The 23,629-nt window shown below is 47.3% G+C and overlaps 1 protein-coding gene across 1 annotated transcript in view; it reads left to right on the top strand.

Annotated features, from left to right (window-relative positions):
• Positions 1-5,780, top strand: part of ICE1 (interactor of little elongation complex ELL subunit 1) — an 83,943-nt gene extending 78,163 nt beyond the window's left edge. Inside the window, exons 18-19 of the mRNA XM_004380304.2 lie at positions 2,193-2,291; positions 4,243-5,780. Of these exons, the coding sequence (XP_004380361.1) occupies positions 2,193-2,291; positions 4,243-4,424 (281 nt within the window). The 3' untranslated portion in view covers positions 4,425-5,780. The remainder of the gene's footprint in view (positions 1-2,192; positions 2,292-4,242) is intronic.
• Positions 5,781-23,629: the final 17,849 nt, after the last annotated feature.

Genomic DNA, 23,629 nt, shown 5'->3' with positions numbered 1-23,629 from the left:
CAGGGGCGCTGGAGTGGAGGATGGCCTGGGTCTAGCTGACATGCACAGCAGGGGCGCTGGAGTGGAGCAGGCATCTGGAGGAGTGGGGACGAGAGGTTGCTTCCATCCTGCTTCATGAGCCTGTGGTTGAATCTGGTTGCCCAAGGATCTGTATCAGCACTTCTCAGACTTTTTGTTCTTGGGACCCCTGTGTACTCTCAGAAGTCATTGGAAGACCACCCCCTCCTCCCCCACCGGAACTCTGGTTATCCAGATTATCTCTGTCCACATTCACTGTATTAGGGATTGTAACTGAGAAATTTTAAAAATGTGTAGTTGTAAATTTTAAAATAACAATAGTTGTTTGACGTTTTAATGAAGAAAAAACGTATTTCAAAAACAAACAGAAGTAGAGGAATGGATTGCATTGTTGCACACCTCTTCACTGTCTGGCTTAATAGGAAGAGGTCTGCTGTGGTAAGGTGTTCCGGTGGAGATATGTGAGGAAAATGCAGTCTCACAGATGCGAAAATGGAAGAGGGGAGGGGTATGTTACAGGTTCGTCGGGTGATTGTGAACATTTTCTGTGTCACTGCAGTAAAGCTCAGGAAGTAGTGGCTTCTTTAGTAGTTGCAGTGTGAAATGCAAAACCGTATCTGAACTCGCACGGTTACGCTGTGGAATCCCTAGGGCCAGCCTGCAGATATTCTAAATGTGAACAATATCTTAAAAAACCATGTACTTATTAATATCACCAGTCTCTTCAGAGAAGTCTTAAGTATTAAAAAGCTGCCAAACTCTAGGTGGCTGACAGAAGTTTTCCAAAATTCAAATTTTGCTTAAAAGCTCAAATTTTATCATTGTAACAGTGATAGATTTCCTTGAAGTGACAGGGTCACTTTGTTTGTTTTTGTTTTTTTTTCTGGATTTGACTATTCTTTTTTGTATTTTTTTTTTAATTGTACTTTGGATACTAGTTTTTCATTGAACAGTACACACTTTGTTTTGTGACATTGCTTACCAATGCACGACATATCAACACTCTCCCTTCTCAACCTTGGGTTCCCCATTACCAGCTTTCCTGTCCCCTCCTGCCTTCTAGTCCTTGTCCGTGGGCTGGTGTGTCCCTTTAGTCTCGTTTTGTTTTTCGGGCTTGTCTAATCTTTGGATGAAGAGTGAACCTCAGGAGTGACTTCAGTATTGAGCTATAAGGGTGTCCGGGGGCCATATTCTCGGGGTTTCTCCAGTCTCTGTCAGATCAGTAAGTCTGATTTTTTTTTTTTGTGAGTTAGAATTTTGTTCTACATTTTCCTCCACACTTGGTTCATTTTTGAAAGAAGGTCTGCCTAGATCTGAGCAGCCATCGCTTTTCAGTCATTCTCTCACATCAACGTGGTGTCCATGGGAAAGGCGACCAGTTCCCTTCACCACTCACCACCCAGCTGCTTCCTCAGGATGCCTGGTGGCTCGCTGTGCCTCAGTGGTTCTTGGTGTTCACAGCCTGTCTCGTTGTCCAGGACAGTGATGGCGCTTCGCACCAGGATTCAGTGAGAATCACTGTTACTGCTTCATCCAGCATGTGCTGAAGCTGGGCGGTGTTTTGACTGTGAGCTCCTGGTGATGAAGAACGACTCAGGGTCAGCGGCACCGCTGCTTCGTGCCGAGGGCCAGTACCTTGCTTCTCACCGCCGGGCCACATCTCAGCACTGAGCAAAGGGCAGAGACGTCACAGTTCTTGTGGACATGGTTCTCACCTTGAGGACTTCACAGGGTCTGTGTGCTTGAGTAGCGCTCATCAATATTACAGCAGCAGTTGCCAAATATTATACCAAAAAAGCAGTTTTTGATGGGCCCTTAGTTTTATAATTGGTCTTTTAATCTAACAAAAGTTAACCATCTCATATTTGCCCTCCTGAACTCATTCTTCTGAATTCCATTTATTACAGCTCAACTGGCATGGTTGCACGCTGAGCTGGACGTATTCTGTCTGCCGTGTGCATTGGCTCATCTCCAAAACAGGAAGGGTGCTGCTCTACGTCACGATTCTACATCATTTAACCTCTTCACTTATCCACCTAAACTTTGGTTCAGATGTGAATGAGGTTTAATCTACATCATCTCACACAAAAGAAAACCAATTTTAATTCTTGTGAAAAGTTAATTGACATTTAACCAAAGATTGTTTTACATTTTGTATTTTGTTTTTTCCCTAGGTCGTTTAGGCCAGTTGGGTTTGAAGGAAGGGTTTCCATCTGCTGTGAAGAATATCAGCTCAGTTATTGGGATGTTCATACAGCATGCTCAGGATGAAGGTAAAACTCTTGTTTATACAGATGACTTTTTTGACTTTAAACGCTTCTCTACTAAGTGTTTGAGCCCCAGCCGTGTGGCCTGCTCTCTGCTCACCTTCTAGGTGAGGGAGAAAAGGTCTCCTACAGGCTGCAGTCATCCCTGTGGTTCAGCAGTCACACCTGATGAGCTGTGGGTTCTGTGGTGGTACTGGTTTAAATGGTGGTGTCTGTCCTGCTGGGTGGTGCATGGCTAAGGATGAGGGCGTTCATTCTTTCTCACTGGTCTAATTGGCCCTGACGCTTCCTCTTGGAGACTCTGCTGACACCCCTGCGGTGCCGTCCGGGACAGTGACCTCGCCCCGCAGTCCACAGAGCCCTCCCGTGCTGTTGTGTTGTGATGGTCTGCTGAGACCACAGGAGTGGAGTGCGTGGCGGGCACAGCAAGGTACTAGGCCTCACCGAATTCTTGTCATCAAGAGAGACCTGGAAACCGGTGAACAAGGCTTCTTGGCGTAACTTCTGTTAGAATTTACATACCGTGTAGCATGTGATTTTATATTGTCTTATTATTATATGAAGAGCTTGATTGAAAGCAACCCTTGGAAGTGATGACTCTAGTTTCTGTTTTAAGTGTTGTGCAATCAGAGAGTAGTACAGTGAAACAGCTTCCCGCCGCCGTGTCTTGGGCACCCAGCTGTGCCCGAGATCCTTGTAGCATGGCAGGTCCTTTGTCTTCGGCTTTAGGCATGAGGCTTGCCGTGTGAGCTGAACGAGAACGGTTGGAAGGTGCTCTCCCTGAAATTGCTTCTTTGACTTTGGATGGCTCCCGAGGGGTGCACATGTCTTCCATACGAAAATGGACTCTTGTACAGTCTCAATTTTAAATTGACCGTAAAAGATGGCAGCCAAAATGGTGGCTGATAGATGGACTTGCAGGCTCACCTGCTGTGATCCAGCGTGGCGCCTCTGAGAGGCAGCATGCTCGCCTCCCATGTGAAGGAACAGGAGCCGACTCAAGCCTGCTCTGGGTCAGCTCTGTGCTGGCCACTGCCCTGCAGCTCACACTGGGCCAGGGATGGTCCTCTAAGGTGCACAGCATTGACCTTACCTTGTACCTAAGGGAACAAAAGCCCAGAGGAAGTATTTGCTTAAGCTAAAGAGCCAGTGGAGCCCCTGGGTGGTGTAACTTAATGTACGCAGCTGCTCACCCAAAAGTTGGCAGTTCCAGTCCACCCAGAGGCACCTTGGGAGAAACGCCTGATGATCTCGAGTCGAAAAACGAGCCATTGAAAATCCAGTGGAGCACAGTTCTACTCTGACCCGCATGGGGTCGCCACGAGTTGGAGTCGACTCGGTGGTAACTGGAATTAAAAAGAAAGGAGCTAGTAAGCACCATGCCAGCTTTGTTTTCCCACATCGGTTGCCACAGCCGTGGCTCTTTAAACCAGCAGTGCCGCGTGTACATGTAAAAGAGAGCTGGAACATAGAGTTAATGGGGAGTTAGAACCACGCGGCTCCTCTGTAAACTGAGGCTAAAAGAGGAGACTTACATTCAGTATACGAAGGCTGGTATGAGGACAGCTTTCATTTTCAAAGTCCACGTAGAGGCACTTCCGGGAGAACATTTAATAGAGTTGCGTATTTGACGAGTGTTTTGGTGTCCACGTTTTATTATAGCCTAAATATGGGAGTATGGTCCTCCCAGAGCTGCTTCAGGGGGTTGGTGTTGGCTCTGAGAGGCTTGGCAGCCTTGAGCCAACACTGGGAGACTGATTGGAGCCTGTAATCTTCTTTTCTTTCTTTTTTTTCCATCTGTAGATGGGTCTTAAATTATTTTTTCCCCGTTATGTTTAAATTTCATTACTGGTAGAAAGCATTCCATAGTTGAATACTATTTTATTAGATTATAAAGTTAAAAGTTCAAATAACCACTATTTCTTTGTGTGATGACTTATTTGAAAATTCTTTTTAGATATACCATGGGGCGTACAGTTAGCAGCTGTCTATGCGCTTTGTGACTTGAGTCCCAGCAATCCAACAGAAATATCCAAGATCCTGGAAGCCTGGCGGAAGGAGGCCTCCCAGAGCATCCCGGCTGCGATCGTCAGCTATCTGGAGGAAGCTGGCACATTGTGCATGGAAGAGCACAGCTAGGTCCGGGGGTGTCCCTGTGCCCCGAGAAGTGCCTTCACAGTGTCTGAGTGCCCACAGATTACTGAGCTCTCAGATCTAAACAGAGGTTTGAAAAGAAAGGCATAAAAGAGAGAAAACCACAGAGACCGTCTTCATTGCTGGGCAGGGAGACAGGGAGGGACGAGCAGTCTCCTGTCTGCCGGTCGCCTGGCCGCGCACATTTCACAGAGGCTGCTGTGATCCATGGCATGGCTCAGCTTGCTGTGTCCTGGTCCAATGGCGGAAACTTGAACTTAGCCCTTTTGTGCTGCAGAAAGTGTCCTTTTAGTGGCTTTTTAAAATCGAGTGACATTTTATAATGAATTTAATAATGTAAAAATGTGATTTGGTTCCCAAACTATTTTTGGACTCTGTGCTCACACGATTGACTAGAGAAATTAAATCCGCTAGCGTGGTCTTCTCCTATCTCTGCTAGAAACAGGCCCCCAGACTCCTTCCTGGGTGTCCTGAGGGAGTGGAACCTGAGCCCTCCCTCAGCAGAAACCCTCTGTAGCGCATCTCTCCTGTCTTGAAGTTCCTTAGAAATATTTAACACGTGTCAGGAGGGGGCCCGGACGAGCCTCAGCTCCCTGCAGGTCTGTGTCAGTGGCGTGTACATAAGAGATTCACAGACGGCCCGAGCGCGTCTGTGTCCCGTGTACATATGGGACAGTGCTATAATGTGCTTCACATTGGAAGATATTCCTCTTTCGGAATTTTGTATATACAGAATGGGTTTAATAACTCACCGTGGTCCTGATTTGTCATATATTCATCGTTTCTTAAAACTCTTGTGTTTTTTTATAATAAAAAAGTAAAAGTGAACCTTGCCCGTTACTGTTGGGATCAGCAAGTGACACTGGCGTTGCGTCTGCTCGGACACGGGAAGGGGACGTGCTGGCGATACAGACGTCACGCTGGCCACGTTGAAGCCGTTCTCAGGGTTTTCCACGATGCTCCTTAAGTGCTGTCAAGTACTGTTGAGTGGTTGGTCCTCCACTTGGAATGTTCGTCTCTTTACAGTTGCTGCCCTTTAGAAATTACGTTTGCAGCTATTATGTTACTCCTCATCGTGTTTTTTAACAACAGCAAACATAATTGAAATTTATAAATTTATAAACAACTCTGTCTTGCCCTTTTGGAAGCGTCCTGATACATTTATTCAACAAATGCTTATTGAGCGTGTGCTCTATGCCAGGTACCTCATTCGGACTGGCTGTTACAGTGTTGAACAAAGCCGGTGGGAGCCGAGTTCTCCCAGAGCTGCATTCTGTTGATAGAAATCCTAAACCATCACCCCAATAATACAGCCATTGTGAATTTGCTTATGTTGGTCAAGGAAGGGTTCTGAGGAGGCAAGCCCTAAGCTGGGACCTGGCAGTGGGGGCAGGCGGGAGCCAGCCGTGGAAAGCTAGGCGTGTTCCTCGACAGCAGGGAGGTGCTCAGAGGGAAAGACCCTGACGTGCTGGGAAGGGCCTGCGCCGGGAGGCTGTGCTGCAGTGGGCACAGGCCGGCCACTCCGGACCTGGACAGCCTGGGCCGTTGAGAGGACCCGAGGCTCCTCCAGGCATTTGACCAGAGCTGTCGCGTGAGATGGAAGTTCCACGTGCTGTCGTATGGCAGAGGTGGACAGAGGACAAGAGGTGAGGTTGGGAGGTGGTGCGGTAGGCACAGGTGAGAGATCTGGGCACACGGTGCGGACGATGAAGACTGGTTGGATTTAACATCTACACTGGAGGTGCAAGCAATGCTCCTTTCCTGAAGGGGCGGTTGGAAGGGAGGAGAAGCCCAGGTTGGGGACAGGTGTGAACCCCACACATTCCATTTGGGATGTGGGAACCAGGAGACACTTGTGAGACAACCAAGTGGAGGTGTCGGGTCAGAGTCGGGGGTCCAGATGAGATCTGGCGGGAGTGTCCACACGGATGGTGCGCGGCAGGTGTGTGGATGTATGTGTGTGTACACTCCCACACTGTGAGGTTGTGTGGAGGAGCAGAGGTGGAGCAGGGCTGTGCTTCGGGGACCTCTGCCATGTGTCATCACCGCTGGTGACGTACCTGAAGGTTGGTGAGGTGAGCAGGGGAGTCTGGATTCCGCATCCTGTGGTGTCGCCAACATTCCCACGTCAGGTGGGCTGAGTGATGGCGACGGAGCAGGAGAGAAAGCAGGCCTGCAGGCAATGCCTAGGGAGCACATTTGTCTTACGGTTCCCTTTTTTCTAATCTCAACAGTTTCCAGTTGTTAATAGTGAAGAATAGGTGCCCCATAGGAATTTTCGGCAGTCCTTCAGCCCTGGTGGTGACCTCCAGTTGACAGACCTGTGAACACCACGGCGCCCCTGCGTGCCGTGAACGGAGGTGCCTGAAGTTGGCTGTGGGGCCAGCTCAGTCCCCGAGAGTGGGACAGTTTCCAGCCGTTATTAAATTTGACTTATGGTACTCCAGCAGAGCATTGTAGGGTTTAATCACTTAGAAAAATGGGTGAACAAAAAGAGGAATGTGCAGTTACTTGGTGTGGCTCCAAATAGCAGGCTGCTCAAGCCAGGCGCCATCCAGCTCGTCAGCTTGTCAATGCTGCACTTGTCCAGAAGGACTGCAGCAAGGCCAGGACCCTGTGGTGGCCCCGCACCCTGCCTGGGCTGGGTGACAGTGGTTCAGGGAGCCCATAGAGTTCGTGTGGTAGCAGAAGGGGGTGAGGAGGACACCACTGGTCAGAGTGGCCTTCAGTACATCTGAGCTTCAGCACTGATCACATGCTGTGGGGTTCCTGGCTTTTCATTCCAAACACAGAGCATAAAAACAGCCTAGCACGCTTGTGGTTTTCCACACAGAGTACTTTGTTATGTGGCTTCATTTGTTGTTTATGACCGGATGTCACAGCGTAACTCAGCAAATTTAATTTTAAAAGACTGAGAAACAGCATTTGGAACTTGGGAACGGGCTGCCCTATGTCCACAAGAGGGTGCTCTAGGCCCGTCCACAGCACGCGAAGACAGGCAGACCCCTCAGCCCCAGCCCCGTTACCCAGATGCCAGCACATTCCCTCAGGGAACGCGTTTCCCTTCATACGTTGGGTGCTGAAGGTGTTCGTTACTGCCTAGAACCATTATCTACAAGTAAATGGGGAAAATGGGTGGAAAGAATGACGTAAAATTAACGTTGTTTGAGGGCATATTTTCTTAAAAAGTAGAAGCACACAATTTTCCTGTTTCGGACAGATTATTTCCTGGGGGTTTTTGAATGGCCCCAGGGTTAAATGCTTTGATAAATGGGTGGGTGGTGGGTACTGGTAGTGGAAGGGATGGTTCTGTCAGCACTCTGACCTGATAACCCCACATCCCACACGCACAGTTCCCTTCAGATAACACCCCAGCACATTCTCACGTGGCACCATGAAGAATCTGGTGTGACCAGAGCTCCCCATGCATCTAGCCGACCTGCCTGGTGAAGACTAACCATGCTCAAAGTGTTCACGAGTCTCCAAAGAAATCAGAGCCATTTATGTCAAGGATTTCCCTTCTTCCTTCTCTTACCTGATCTTTCTCAAAGACCCACAGTGTGCACAGCTGTGAAAGACACAGGATGTTCCTTTTCTAGACTCTAAAGAGAAGCTTAAGGAGTGCCTACTTTGCTAGTATGACATTTCCATCAATATACTGGGAGATTTTTGAGCTGAAAGCTGTCACTGAATTGCAGTCGGTGTGCTGAGCAGTCTGTGGGGGTTGGTGCGGTCGAGTTGGCTCTGACTCGCAGTGACCCTCCGTACAACAGAGCAACACGCCGCATGGTCTTGCGCCATCCACGTGACTGCTGGTATGCTTGAGTCCATTGTGGCACCAGTGCGTCAGTCCATCTCACTGAGGGTCCCTCTGTTTTTCGCTGACCCTCTACCAAACGTGATGTCCTTCTCCAGGGATTGGTCCCTCCTGATGACGAGGGAAGGTCTCGCCATCCTCACTTTTAAGCAGTATTCTGGCTGTGCTTCCTCCGAGATAGATTTGCTGATTTTCTTGCAGTCCACGGTATATTTTTCACCAACACCATAATTGAAATGCCTCAGTTCTTCTTTGGTCTGCCCTACAGTTAGGGAAGTTCTCATAATGTAGGCTAAGGTGTCCTTGAAGTGGAGAGCCAGTGGGAACGGATGCAGTTCAGCTTTGTGAAAATAAAGCAGCTGGTTCCTCTTACAAAGGACGTGTAGTTTCTCTGTGTGGGTGAATGAACGTGGTTTCCAGGCAGGGCTTCTGAGGACACCACTGGGCGGGAGACGTCTCCACCGCCTATCAGCCTCAGGACCCATGACTGGCGCCCTCAGGAGTGCTGCCTTCTGGGATGAAGGGCTCACCTGGAGGCTGCCCCACTGTGCAGTCTCGGCTTCGTTCTGGAGACCTCAGCGCACCTGCAGGCCAGCGTGGGCTATACAGGCCCACCCCCAGCCCCCACCTGCCAGTGTTTAACACACACGTCCACACACCACACACTCTACCTTGCCTTTCCCTCTTACACCTGGAGGTAATAAAACCTGTGTTTCTTGCCCTCATTTCTGTTCCGTTCCTCCTTGCCGATGAAGGGCTGGGTGATTGGATCTAGTGGGCTCTGAAAGTTACTCCTCTGTGGACGGAATGGTCCTCCCTCCGGGAGAGGGAGCGTCAGGGCATTTGAAGAGACGATCACATCCAACCTCTCAGATGCTAAACATGCTACTAAGTCTCCAGAGGATGCGCCTCAGGTCTGAGGGCCACGGCTGCATTCCTTAGGGAGCCCCCGGGTTCCGCGCACACGGCCCGCCCTCCCCGGGCCCGAGGGAGCCCCCGAGTTCCGCGCACACGGCCCGCCCTCCCCGGGCCCGAGGGAGCCCCCGGGTTCCGCGCACACGGCCCGCCCTCTCCGGGCCCGAGGGAGCCCCCGGGTTCCGCGCACACGGCCCGCCCTCTCCTGCAGGACTCTGGGCTCCACTGACAGGCTCAGAGGTTTTCAAGTCCAAAGCGTCATTCTCCTACCCAGCGTTTCTCCAGAAAAAGGCTCGTATTCGTCTCCAACGTGGGAGGATGTTTGCATTATAATTTCCTAAAACCCAAACCAACACCAGTTAAATTCTTAAAACCCACCTTGATAAAACTGCAGCCAAACCTCAAATGAAGCACCATTTTGATTTTTGAGTAATCAGTACATTTAGAAATAGACGACAAGTCTTTAAGAAAAAGTCCCCGGGAATGTTTCAGGATTTGAAATTTAGAGGCCTCCGCGTGTCTGTGGTGAGGTCACCTTGTGGAATGCAGCCAGTTACTACCTGTCTGTTTATTTCTACCCTGTTTGGCTTCGGAGTGGAGCCCTGGTGGCACAGTGGTTAACAGCTCAGATGCTAACAGAAAGCTTGGAGGTTCGAGTCTACACAGGCACCTCGGAAGAAAGGCCTGGCGATCTCCTTCCTAAAAATCAGCCATTGAAAACCCTACGGAGTGAAGTTCTACTCTGACACACGTGGGAATCTATTCCAGGGACAGCTGGTTTTGCTTCAGGATATACGTAAGGCCATGTTGACTCTGGGCTAATGGAAGGAAGGGAACTAGAAATTAAGAAAATAAATTGACAAGCACGTGATCCAGACTTGGTGTCCCTACAGGAGACACAGACAGCACTGGCTCTCTGCCTTCCAGGGGCCCCTCTCCCAAGGCGTCCCGGTTTGTCAGAGCCCCGGACACCCATGCCCACTTTGACTGGGACCATCAACCACTAGCCATAACCGAGGGGTCACTTTATTCATAGAAAACAGTCACGTTTGGACAGCCCCAATCGCATGCCCAGAAATGAGAGCCACACACACTGTGGGCTTAGGAAGCCTCTGCTGTTCAGTGCCAGAGAATGTTTTCAGGAGAAAGAGCTCTCCTTGACCTACACCCGTCGCTTTTTACACCAACGCTTCCCCTTTGGGAGAGAACATTTCCAGGGGCAGAGGAGAGTCCTTTATAAAAGGCATTCAGCCCACAGGGGTTTCTTCTGCCAAGTGGGCCCCTGCCCACCTCACACCTCAGCCAGGCCGAGGATGGTCCACGGGAAGGCGCGGCCTGCACCAGCCTGAAGAGCCAACAGCCCCATGGTGGCCCTGTGGCCCCCATGGCCCCCTCCCCCTGGCTATATGGCTTCCATGCACCCCCATGGCCATCCCATGGCCCCACGGCCACACCATGGTCACCCCACAGCCACCCATGGCTCCACGAACACCCCATGGCTCCGCGGCCCCCTCATGGTCTCCCCACGGCTTTACGGCCACCGCACAACCCCACAACCACACCACAGTCACCCATGGCTCCATGGCCACCCCATAGCCACCCCACAGCTCCATGACCCCCTCAGTCACCCCAGGACCTGCGGCCACCCCACGGCCCCAGGGCCCCAGCTTGACCCCACTGCCTACACACCTGGGCCCCCGGTGCTGCCCCAGGCCCACACCTTGACCCCACTGCCTACACACCTGGGCCCCCGGTGCTGCCCCAGGCCCACACCTTGACCCCACTGCCTACACACCTGGGCCCCCGGTGCTGCCCCAGGCCCACACCTTGACCCCACTGCCTACACACCTGGGCCCCCGGTGCTGCCCCAGGCCCACAGGTTCATGGATGTAGGAAGCTCATCTCAACAACTGAAGGGCTGCTCAGGATGTAGTTCCAAGCTTCCGCTTTTGCGTCTCCCCTGGGACAGTGGGATCAGAGGTGGGCTGTGAGGGGACAGTCTGCCCGTGCAGGACCTGTCCAACCTGAGTCCCTCAGTACAGAGCCATGTCTATGCCAGGAGTGGGCCAGCCAGGGCAGCCGCCTGGGAGGGGGCGGTCACCCTCTTCCTGAGCCCGGTGATCATCTGTGCATCAGCGCGACCCCCAGTGCTGTGGCCATGCTTCAGAAGTCATGTTTCTAGCTCTTCTGCTGCTTGGAAAAACAGTAAACCCGTGATGTTCTGCCAGAAAGCTACCTGCATTGCAGTGGGACACCTTCCCGAAGGAGGAGACCGTGACCCAGGGTCTCAGCAGGTGCTCAAACAACTTCTAATCGGGGCTCAGAGGCTGAGTGCCCCAGATATCTGCATACTGAAAATCTGCCCCTTACGTCTGCAGTGGAGCAGAAAATAACACTCCTGACCTTTTTATTGTGTATTGTTAAAGAGACTGCAATCCAACCTCTATCATCGTGGGCTTCATCCAGAATGATTTTTTTAATGCACCTTTCTGTTCATAAAGCCTATTTATTTAGTGGCAAGGAAGCACATTTTCTGGATTTTGATGAAGTTTTGAAATGCACAACTTTAATTTCTAAATAGAAACATTGGCACTGGTAAAACTAAACTCCATTCCAGAAAACGTGAGCTTGCCTTTTTTTTCATGCTTTTGTTAGCTTTACATTCCCATTGATCAAGGCACTTAAGAGGTGCAGCTGTGTCTGTTTGGGTTCACACGTCTGGTTTCGCGTCTTGTCCTTTCCTTGGCATTCAATTTCATTCAGTTTCCACAATATGACTTGTTATGAATTGTGTCCCCCCACAAAATATGTGTTGTAGATCCTAACCCCTATAACTGTGGTTCTAATCCCATTTGGGAATGGCCTTTCTTTGTAATTTTAATGAGACAGTATTAGCGTAGGGTGTATCTTGAGTCAATCTTTTTTGAGCTGTAAAAGGAGCAGATTAAGCCAAGAAGCAGAGGTGTGGACACAGAGGTTCTTAAACCACATGAAGATGGCCCGGGAGCAGAAGCTCAAGGCCGTTCCCCCAGAGCCGACAGAGAAAGCCTTCCCCTAGAGCCGGCACCCTAAATTCGGACTTCTAGCCTCCTAACTGTGAGACACTAAATTTCTATCTGTTGAAGAAACGCGCTTGTGGTATTTCTGTTACAGCAACACTAGATAAGACATGACCCCGCCTAGAGAAAGTGCCTGGTTTGCCAAGCTGGCTTTTTTCGTTAATCCCATACAAATGTTTTCAATGGATAATATCATGCTGACCAGTTTGTTCCCTATGAGGATCTAGGAAGCACCTGGGTGGCTCGAATGGTTAAGCACTGGACTACGAACCCGCCCAGAGACGCCTCAGTTGTAACACCTGGCGATCTGTTTCCAAAAGTTCACTGCCTTGATAACGCTGCAGACTGCAGTTCTACTCTGCACACATGGGGTCGCCATTGAGTCAGAATCCACTCAACAGCAGCTAACACTCCGCTTCAAGCTCACGGCCTGCAGCTGCCTGACTTTCCAGGAGGGGGCGCTCTGCACTTTGTCCGTGCGCCTGGACTGCCAGCACAGTCCACCCAGGTCAAGGCCCTCATTCATGTGTTCTGCGTATGGTCACCACGAGCCCACTGGACAGCAACAACAACAACGAGGTTGACAGAAATGATACCTTTCCTTCCACACTGAGTCATATCTACATTCATTTCAGCATTTAGTTACCAAAATAAAGGCCGATAAAAACAATGTAAGGTGCTATTTTTAAAGTGGCAGTGGGCCAGTGGTCTCAGAAAGGTACAGGCGTCCTGCTTCCCTTCTGAATCCCTGCAGGGTGAATAGCCAGGTGACCGCACCAGGTGAGGACAAGCATCTCCCTCCCCGTTATCCAAATCCCGCATGTGCTTTACAAACATGGCCCTGAAGGCCTCTGGAAACCGCAGGACATAAACATGCCCTCTCACAGTCAGTACAGTCCAGCAGAGGTAAAAGAGAAAGAGGGTGTTTCTGCAAAATCGCAAACTAATAGCACACAAAAAAATGCTGAATAAAATATTTAAAATATATTTTAATGCACAGCTGAAGTTGGCAGAAAATAAGATCTTCTAAAGGTTAGAAAGAACAAGAAACCTTAAATCCATATGGGAAAGAAGCACTGCAGTCCTTTTTTCCCTGAATGGGAATAGGGGTGGGCAGTAAACACCAGTCAGACCTAAATGTAAAGGCTGAAACAATACAACATAGACTGAGGTTTACAGATCTTATCTTAAAAATTAAAAAAAAAAAAAAACCCATTGCCGTTGTGTTAATTCTGACTCATAGCGACCCTATAGGGTAGAGTGGAACTACCGCATAGAGTTTCCAAGGAGCAGCTGATGGGTTTTAACTGCTGACGTTTTGGTTAGCAGCTGAGTTCTTAACCACCGCACCACCAGGGCCCCAATCTTAGAAATAGCCAGAGAAAAGACACACGTGGCGTGTAGGGAAACAAAGGTACAATCATTGACATCTCACCAGAAATGACAGCGCCCAGAAAACAATGGGGAGAGGTCTTTAAAATGTTGAAAGGAAGTACACACACACAACTGCTATCCTGGAGTTCCAGATCCTGCAAAAATAGCCGTCAGAAATGGAGAAAAGCCGCTCCCAAAAGGTAATAATTCTATTTACATAATAGTATTGAAATGACAAAATTATAGAAATAAAAGACAGATTAGCGGTTGGTTGCCAGGGGCCAGGGTTGGGGGGTGCGGGTAGGGAGGAGGGAGGTAAACCAGAAAAAGCCCATTGCCGAGGAATCAGTCGCGTGTGGTTAGAAAAGGACAACACCGGGAATTCCTGTGGTGATGAAACTATTTTATGTCTTGACTGTGTCAATGTCAACATCCTTGTTGTAATATTGTAACAGTTTTGCAGGATGTTACTGTTGGAGAAGACTGACTAAACGGTGCAAAGAATCTCTCTGTGTTCTTTGTTACCATGACATATGAATCTTTTATCTCAAAATTTTAAAAAAGTCCAATAAAATAAATGAAGACAAACTATGTGCATTAAAAACATTTTCAGATAGATGAAAGCAAGGAGGATTTCTCTCCTTCAGACCTGGTCTACAAGAAATGCGAAAGTAACTTCCTCAGACTGAAGACAAACGTTATCAGGTGTGATCTTAGATCTGCAGGAAGGAATGAGGAGCAGCAGAAAGGGTTCAGAGTTGTATGAATTTAAAAGACCTTGTACATGTGTGTGTACTCTTTAAATTGTACATATATATGCATGAATGGTAAATGTCATAATTAAAAAATATTACAGAAATAAAGCAAGAGAGAGAATATCATTTGGAGAATGTCCTGTGTGCCATGCCACACAAGAAGGGAAACAGATATTGCCTTTTTTTTTTCCTTTTTATTTTAAAAGTATAGGTAACATAACATTTGCCAATTCAACATTTTTTACTTGTACAAGTCAGTGAAACCAGTTACATGCCATACTGCCTTTTTGACAGCAAGGAGGCTGGTGGTGATAAATAAACGTAGTTGATAAGTCAGAGTGGTCCCATCATAGAGGAAGCTTGAAAACCAAGAAGAGGAGTTGGACTTTATGAGTTCATCTAATCCTCTCAAGTGTATTAAATCCAGTTTTCAAAACCTACTTGCACAGCCCAGTTGAGGGGAAAATATATTGCTGGCATATATTAATAACTTGCAGTTCAGGTTGTAAAGTGAGCCTTGTTTGAGATCCATTTAAAAAAGGAGGGAAGGGGCCCTTGACACCAAACAAAAAAACACTTTGAGATAAATCATAGACTTAAATGTAAAGGCTAAAACAATAAAACTGATAGAAGAATGTATTAGTACCTTAGGGTAAGACAAGATTTTTTAAGAGACAAACAAAAGCATCATCATAAGATAAAAAATGGTGAATTCGACTTCATCAAAAATAAAAAAAAAAAAATTCATCACAAAACATTATCAATAAATAGGCAAGTCCCAGACTGTGAGACTATATTCACAATCGATATATATATGACAAAGAACTTGTAGCCAGAATATTAAAGAACCCTGAATCTCAATAATAAGACAAACAACACAAGTTAAAAATGGGCAAAAGACAAGCAGGCACTTTGCCAAAGAAGGTACGTGAATGACTAATACCAAACCCACTGCCGTGGAATCGATTCTGACTCCAAGGGACCCTATCGGACAAAGTAGAACTGCCCCATAGGGTTTCCAAGGAGCAGCTGGTGGATTTGAACTGCCAACCTTTTGGTCAGCAGCCTAACTCTTAACCACTGTGCTATCAGGGCTCATGAAATACTGCTCAACTGCATTAGTCATCAAGAAAATGCAAATTCAGTTCCCAATGAGATGCCACTGCAAGATTCACTAAAAAAGACCCCAAAAACCCAAACCTGTTGCCATTGAGTCGATTCCTACTCATAGCAACGCTATAGGACAGAGTAGAACTGCCTCATAGAGTTTCTAAGCAGCGGCTGGTGGATTCAAATTGACAACCTTTTCAGTAACTTTTTTGGTTAGCAGCTGAGCTCTTAACCACTGCATCACCAGGGCTCCAACTAGCAGGCTCTGCTAGAATGGCTAAAATGAGAATTCCTGACCATATCTGTGATGGTTAAGGTTGTGCATCCATGTGGCTGGGGCGTGATTCTCAGTGATTTGGCAGTTATGATGTAGTTTGGCAGTCATATGATGATGTGATCATCTCCATGATGGCATCTGCTGTGAGTAGCGAATCAGTTGAAAGAGCTGTGGCCTGCATCAGATATAAGTGGACTCTCTGCCAAGGCTTGTGGGCTTATGCTCGCTCTGGATCCTGCAGCTGGCTCCTGTTGGTCCGACCTCTGGTTCTTGGGACTTGAGCTAGCAGCTCACCGGCCGTCTTGCCTGCCAGTCTTGGGATTCACTGGTCTTTGCAGCCTGTGAACAAGAGCCATGATGTATGACCTGCTGACCTTGGGTTTGCCAGCCCCTGAAGCTATGTGAATCAGGAGAAGCGTCTTTCCTGACCCACAGACTTGGGACGTTCCAGCCTCTACAATCATGTGACCCATTTCATTGCTATAAATCTCACCGTCTATGTATATATTTACATGCCTTACTGGTTTTGTTTCTCTAGAGAACTCAGTCTAAGACATTTGGTACAGAGAGTCATTCTAGAGAAACAAAAATGTAAGGATGAGTTTTCTAAATTGATTCTCAAATCTGGTTAGTCTTAAAGATGTTGATGTCTCTGCTTTCAGTAGTAAAGAGGGCACTTCTAATCCATGCTGTGAGGTGGCAATACAAATATGCAAAATATCAACACCAGTAGATCATATATTGGAGAAAGGCGAGGCTCTGGGTGATTCCCTGTTGATACCTTTTTACAAACTTGTCATAATAAGAAGTATAAGCAAGCGGGTTGGTTGGTCCTACTTTTCCTAGACAAAGTGATGAAAGAAAGAGATGAGCTCAGGGCTTCAGAGTCAAAGTTCAAGTGCTGTATGAACAACCTCAAAGTTTCCACTTGTGCCTTAAAAGAAAGCCTTAATTCTTGTAGTAACAGGTGATATTGCTGAAAACCAAACCCAGAGTTTCATCATAAAAGTGACTAAATTACAATGCCAACTCAATTTCTAACCTTCAGTGGTTACAGTGAAGTTACACTGAAGTTACAGTGAGGGCATTGATTGAGAAGAAATGCGATCCTGAAACTTGAGATGGGGACATATGGGGAGATAATCAGGAAGCTGGAGACACTGAGCCGCTAAATTCCATTGAATCACTCCTGCCAACAGAACCAGCCCTCTCACTCCCATCTGAAGCTATTACTCCACCTTTTTCTGCTACTACTACTACTGAAGAAGATCAAAGGCCACAGCCTTCAGTAGGGATTACATCTCAGCATAAAGAAAATACAAATCCTCACAACTGGACCAATAAGCAACATCATGATACATGGAGAAAATACTGAGGTTGTCAAAGATTTCATTTTACTTGGATCCACAATCAACACCCATGGAAGCAGCAGTCAAGAAATCAAAAGACACCTTGCATTGGGCAAATCTGCTGCAAAAGTCCTCTTTGAAGTGTTGAAAAGCAAAGCTGTCACCTTGAGGGCTGATGTGTGCCTGACCCAAGCCATGGTGTTTTCAATCACCTCATACACCTGTAAAAGCAGGATGATGAATAAGGAAGACTGAAGAAGAATCGACATCTTTGAATTGTGGTGTTGGAGAAGAATACTGAATATACTATGGCCTGCCAAAACAATGAACAAATCTGTCTTGGAAAAAAGTATGACCAGAATGCTCCTTAGAAGCAAGGATGGCCAGACTATGTCTCACATACTTTGGACGTGTTATCAGGAGGGATCAGTCCCTGGAGAAGAACATCATGCTTGGTAAAGTAGAGGGTCATTGAAAAAGAGAAAAACCCTCAATGAGATGGACTGACGCAGTGGCTGCAGCAATGGGCTCAAGCACAGCAACAATTGTGAGGATGGTGCAGGACCGGATAGTGTTTCTTTCTATTGTGTATAGGATCGCTACAAGTCAGAACTGATTTGATAGCACCTAACAACCACAACTGCAATGGGACTGACTGGACTCCGTGGTGGTAGGGGCACTCGGTCGACAAAGACAAGGTGGGCATAGTTACAGTAATGGAAAGTAGAGTCAAAGCAGTAATCAGAATAGTCTGAGTCATATGGATTTATGGTGTTGGCTACTTAGTCATGATGTTCCTAGGAGTGAAACAGAGAAGACAACTACTAAATGTGTACTCAATCTGTACAAGGGATGAATTCTAGGTCAAGTGAACAGCAGTCTAACTTGGATTGCCGGAATAGACAATCACAGCCCCTCAATCAAATCTCAGACTTGAGCGAGTTTAATGACCCACAGCCCCTTGAATGAAGGAGGGGCCAGGTCCCCTTGAGGAAGGACTCCAATACACTGCCAAAAACTTATACTGTTAATCATCCTCCCAGCCTGCCCTAAAGGAATCTACAGCCTTTTACAAGAGTGACTGTTCACTGGGGAAAAGGAAATATCAAACTTTTCAGGAATTACTGGATACTGGTTCTGAACTAATACTAATTCCAGGAGACCCAAAACATCACTGTGGCCCACCAGTGATTTCCCCAGTTCCAGAATGCATAATTGGAATAGATGTACTCAGCAACTGGCAGAACCCCTACATTGGATCCCTGACAAATGGAGTAAGGGTTATTATGGTAGGAAAAGCCAAGTGGAAGCCATTAGAACTGCCCCTACCTAGGAAGATAGTAAACCAAAAGCAATACCACATTCCTGGAGGGATTGCAGGGATTACTGCCACCATCAAGGACTTGAAGGATGCAGCGGTGGTGATTCCCACCACATCCCCATTCAACTCGCCTAATGCCCGAGGAGAGGTGGAGCAGCTAGAACTCTCATTTTGATGGTGCAAGTGTGAAATTGCACCATCACTTTGGCAAATCACCTTTCATTATCCTAAAATGTTAAATACTTCTACCCTATGATCAGCAATTGCCCTCCTAGGTATTTGTCCAAAATAAATAAACACGTATGCCCATAAAAATCCTTTTATAAGACTTTTATACTAGTCAAGTGCGGAATGTTGATCAATAGAATGGATAAATGGTACATTGTTCATACAATAAAAAAGAATAAACTCTAGCAATAAAAAAGAATGAACTATTGATACACACAACAATACATCAATCTCAAAAATAGGTATGTATAAATATCAAAGTGAATAAGGAAGACCTAAGAAGAATCGATGCCTTTGAATTATGGCATTGGCAAAGAATATTGAATATACCATGGACTGCCAAGAGAACAAACAAATCTGTCTCGGAAAAAGTATGACCAGAATGCTCCTTAGAAGCAAGGATGGGGAGACTATGTCTCACGTACTTTGGACATGTTATCAGGGGAGAACAGTCCCTGGAGAAGGACATCATGCTTGGTAAAGTAGAGGGTCAGTGAAAAAGAGGAAGACCCTCAATGAGATGGATTGACACAGTGGCTGCAACAATGGGCTCAAGCTTAACAATGATTGTGAAGATTATGAGGATGGTGCAGGACTGAGCAGTGTTTGGTTCTGTTGTACATAGGGTCACTATGAGTAGGAACCAACGTGATGGCACCTAACAATAATAACAACAAAATATCAAAAATAATAGGCTGAGTGAAAAAAGTACTTGCTGTGTAGTATAATTCCATAAATATAAACCATGTTGTTAGTTACCATCCAGTCAGGCCCAACTCACGGTGACCCAGTGTATAACAGAAGGAAATGCTGTCCTGTCCTGCACCATCTTCAGGATCCTCAGAATGCTCATGTCCCTTGTTATGGCCACAGTGTATTTTGAGTGCCTTTTAAAAATATCATTGTGAAGGCAACTTCGAGTGCCTTCCAAACTAGGGGGCTCATCTTCCAGCACTGTATCAGAAAATATTCTGTTGTGATCCATAGGGTTTTCATTGCCTAATATTCGGAAGTAGATCACCAGGCTTTTCTTCCTAGTCTGTCTTAGTCTGCAAGCTTCACTGAAAACTGTCCACCATGGTTGACCCTGCTGGTATTTGCAATGCTGGTGGCAAAGCTTCTAGCATCACCACAGCACACAAGCCACCACAGTAGGACAAACTGACAGACTGTGGTGAGAGCCAAACAGACATCTGGTGACAGAAAGCAGAGCTGTGCTTCCTTCGGAGTGAGGAAGATTGACTGGGAAGAGGAAGGAGGTAGATTTCTGCCATGATGGAAGTGCCCTGGGTGTTGACGTGCATTCACAGCATCTGCCCTTAAGATCTGAGCATGACAGTGTGTGTAAATTATATCGTTTAGAAAGACAAAACAAAATAGTTTTCCTTGTGTGGATTTGGGTAAGACCTGATCAAATTTTGTCACCCACAAGGTCAAGAGAGCAGACTTCAAAACCACAGTGGTCCTTGAAGTTGCCTTCACAATGAAATAAAATTAAAAAAACAAAAAAACCACCAGTTTCTGTAGACACGACCCTGACTCAAGGTGACACCATGTGTGTCCTGGTTGAACTGTGCTCCACAGAGTTTTCAACGGCTGATTTTCAGAAATAGAGCACCAGGCCTTTCTTTGGGTGGACTCTGGGTGGGCTTGAAGCTCCAACCTTTTGGTTGGCAGTTGAGCATGTTAACCGTTTGCAGCACCCGGGGACTCCCGATGAAATTACTAGGAAAGGAAAAGAGGTGATCTCGGGAGCCTACTAGAACAACATGCCTTGACTCCCCTCTGCTGGGTCCTCCCCCTCTGCAGTTTCCTTGCATGGGTAGCTCTCTCCTGCCCTGATGGACCCAGCAGCTCTCTGGTGGCTCTCTGGGGACAATGCCCATTGTGTCCTGTAGACATACTAGGAGGGAGGAGATAATTGCCAGCTCCATTCCCTTCTGCACTGCAGAGACTCCCTCTCCCGAGGAAGCAGGTGGCCTACTGTGAAGGGTCATTTGTCTGGAAGGAAGCATTCTTGGAGTGATGGATGAAGGTGTCTTTGGGCTGCCTTGTATGGGGACAGGGGCATTCATATTCCCATCCCAGGTTTCCTAAAATAGGTGCTGTATTGCTCATCACATAATTCTTCATGATGCACCTGTTCATTTCCCCCATGAAAAATAGTGCTGGGCTGCAATATTGTTATGCCGAGGTCTCTCCTCAGGGACTGGGGCTTTTCATCATAGTACACTGCCTCCTTCTCCCAGAGTGCAATGTGCAGTGGCGTCATCTTGGGTATCTCTGCTGTGGGCTCAGGAGCCAGGTGAAGGCCAGGCTCTCCTTATGATCATTACTGGGTTCATTGCTCCATTCAACAGGAGCCCCAGTGTGACTGGGATGTGAGGGGCTCGTCTATCCCATCTGGACCACCCCACCTGCCGTCCTCAAAAACATGAAGGCATGCTGGTGGTTTTCTCCCCTCCTCTTCCCTTCCTTCCCCTCTCCTCCTCCCCTACCTTCCTCTCCCCTCCCACCTCTTCCCTCATCTCCTCTCCTCTCCTTCCCCTCCCCCACTCCTGTCCCATCCAGGTTTATTAAGCCCTTTGATTCTGTCTCCCAGATCTGTGGCCTCACCATTCCCTCTCACTGAGGTGCACTGATGGTGGAACCCCATATTGGGGCCCCACTGCAGCCTGTGATCCTCAGTGAGTGCAGTGAACAGGGTGGGTTGTCTTCAGCACATGGTGGAATGAAGAAAATTGCATTCACACTGGGGTAGGCTGTGGGCTCCAGCGGAGATGGAGCTTAAAGGCTAGGGTCTTGAGGAGGAGGAAGGGCAGGGAGGTGTACTCCCAGTTTCCTCTTTGGGGACTGTCTTAGTTCTCTAGTGCCGCTGTAATAGAAAACCACAAGTGGGTGGCTTTAACAAACAGAAATTTATTTTCTTACAGTTGGGAGTCTAGTCTGTCTTAGTCTGGAAGCTCCACTGAAACCTGTCTGCCATGGGTGACCCTGCTGGTGTTTGAAACCAGTGGCATAGCTTCCAGCATCCCGGCAACACCAAAGCCACCACGGTATGACACACCGACAGGCAGGTGGTGGATATCACCATCTACACAAGACAACTCAGCAGTCTGGGTTCTGCCTGTGGCTGGGACTGGCAGACTGTTAGGCAGAGCCGTGGGGACAACTCCCCACATTTTCTTCCCTTTTCTCCAGCCTCAGCCCCTCCCACACCCACTCCCACACTACGTGGTGGACACTCCTCCCTGAGGGCAGTGCCTCTCAACACCCCTGCTATCTCACGTCTCCATGATTTTGCTTATGCTGTTCCATAGCCAGGAACTCCCCACATCCTCATTCTCTTGGACAACAAGGTCTGAGCTTTTCACCACACAACCTAAGGACCACCCCTCTTTATTTTTGCTTTTCTGTGAGGAGCATTGCCCCTGTCTCCCTCAATTGCCCCCCATGCCCTGTATTTTGCCCTGCCTTCTGTCAGCCATGACCCTACATACACCTGCTATGCTTACCTTCTGTTCTCTTCCTTTGGGCTGGGGACTGGTACACCCAGGACTGGGCTTTTGAGAAGAACTGTCCAAGAACCGTGTAAAGTAGTCAACATCTGTGTCTTCAATAACAATTCCAAATGACCTAAGGTAAGAAAGCAGACCATGGCTTAGCTATCCACGAGCATGGTTGAAAACTTCCTCCATGGTGGAAAAGGAGAGGCCACGGGGGACTGGTCCCTATGTTGTGGGTGAATAATATGGAGTCAACGTGAGTGGTTCTGGAAATAAAAATGCTATTCCACTCTTATGGTAAACCTTTAATTTAATTTATCTGTTTTCCTGAGATCAGAAATTCACACGCAAAGTCGTTAAGTCAAAAAGAACTAAATACAATAAAACTGAATAACTTTTCAGTACTATAATAAAAATCAATACACTGCAAGTAATTTCAGAAACAACACTATCTTCCAAGAATAAATATTTATCAGGATGGGCACTTAATGCATTTTTAAGGATCTTAGGGCGTAATTTAATGGCGTACTTTCTGCAGTCCATTCATTTTGTGGTTCCTGAGCCTCAAACTCAAATGTGGTGGAATACTTATAGGAGATGCCTTGGGAATGAATCTCTTCATAGCCAGGAAAAATACATTTGCAAAGTGTCACATGGTATAAAAACATGTTGAAATAAAGAAAGGTGATGTTCTATCATAATTGTAAATACAGACAGAGGGGAAGAGAAGCTGACGTTTCTTGTCTTTGGGGTTAGGTGCCATGGAGTTGGTTTCAACTCATCGTGACTGTCTTAGTCATCTAGTGTTGCTATAACAGAAATACCACAAGTGGATGACTTTAACAAACAGAGACTTATTCTTTCATAGTCTAGGAGGCTAGAAGTCCAAATTCAGGGTGCCGGCTCCAGGGGAAGGCCTTCTCTTTCTGTCAGCTCTGGGGGAAGGTCCTTTTCATCAGTCTTCCCCGGTTGAGAAGCTTCTCAGCGCAAGGACCTTGGGTCCAAAGGACGAGCTATTCTCCTGCCAATTGTTTCTTGGTGGTGTGAGGTCCCCCTGTCTCTCTGCTCACTTCTCTCTTTTATATCTCAAAAGAGATTGGCATAAAAATAACTAATTTGTAGATTGAGTCCTGCTTCATTAACATAACTGCCTCTAATCCTGCCTCATTAACATCATAGATGTAGAATTTACAACACATAGGAAAATCACATCAGATGACAAAATGGTGGGCAATCACTCAATACTGGGAATCATGGCTCAGTCAAGTCTACACACATTTTTGGGGGACACAGTTCATTCCATGACAGTGACCCTACGTGCAACAGAAGGAAACAGCACCTGGTCCTGCACCACCCTCACAATCGTTGCTATGTTTGAGCCCATTGTTGCAGCCACTGTGTCAATCCACATTATTGAGGGTCTGTCTTTTTTTTGCTGACCCTCTACTTTACCAAGCATGATGTCCTTCTCCAGCTATT

Source organism: Trichechus manatus, unplaced genomic scaffold (genome assembly GCF_000243295.1).
Source record: "Trichechus manatus latirostris isolate Lorelei unplaced genomic scaffold, TriManLat1.0 scaffold00072, whole genome shotgun sequence".
Classification (NCBI taxonomy): domain Eukaryota; kingdom Metazoa; phylum Chordata; class Mammalia; order Sirenia; family Trichechidae; genus Trichechus; species Trichechus manatus.
The sequence above is the reverse complement of the archived record's forward strand: the minus strand, read 5'-3'. Positions and strand labels throughout refer to the sequence as shown.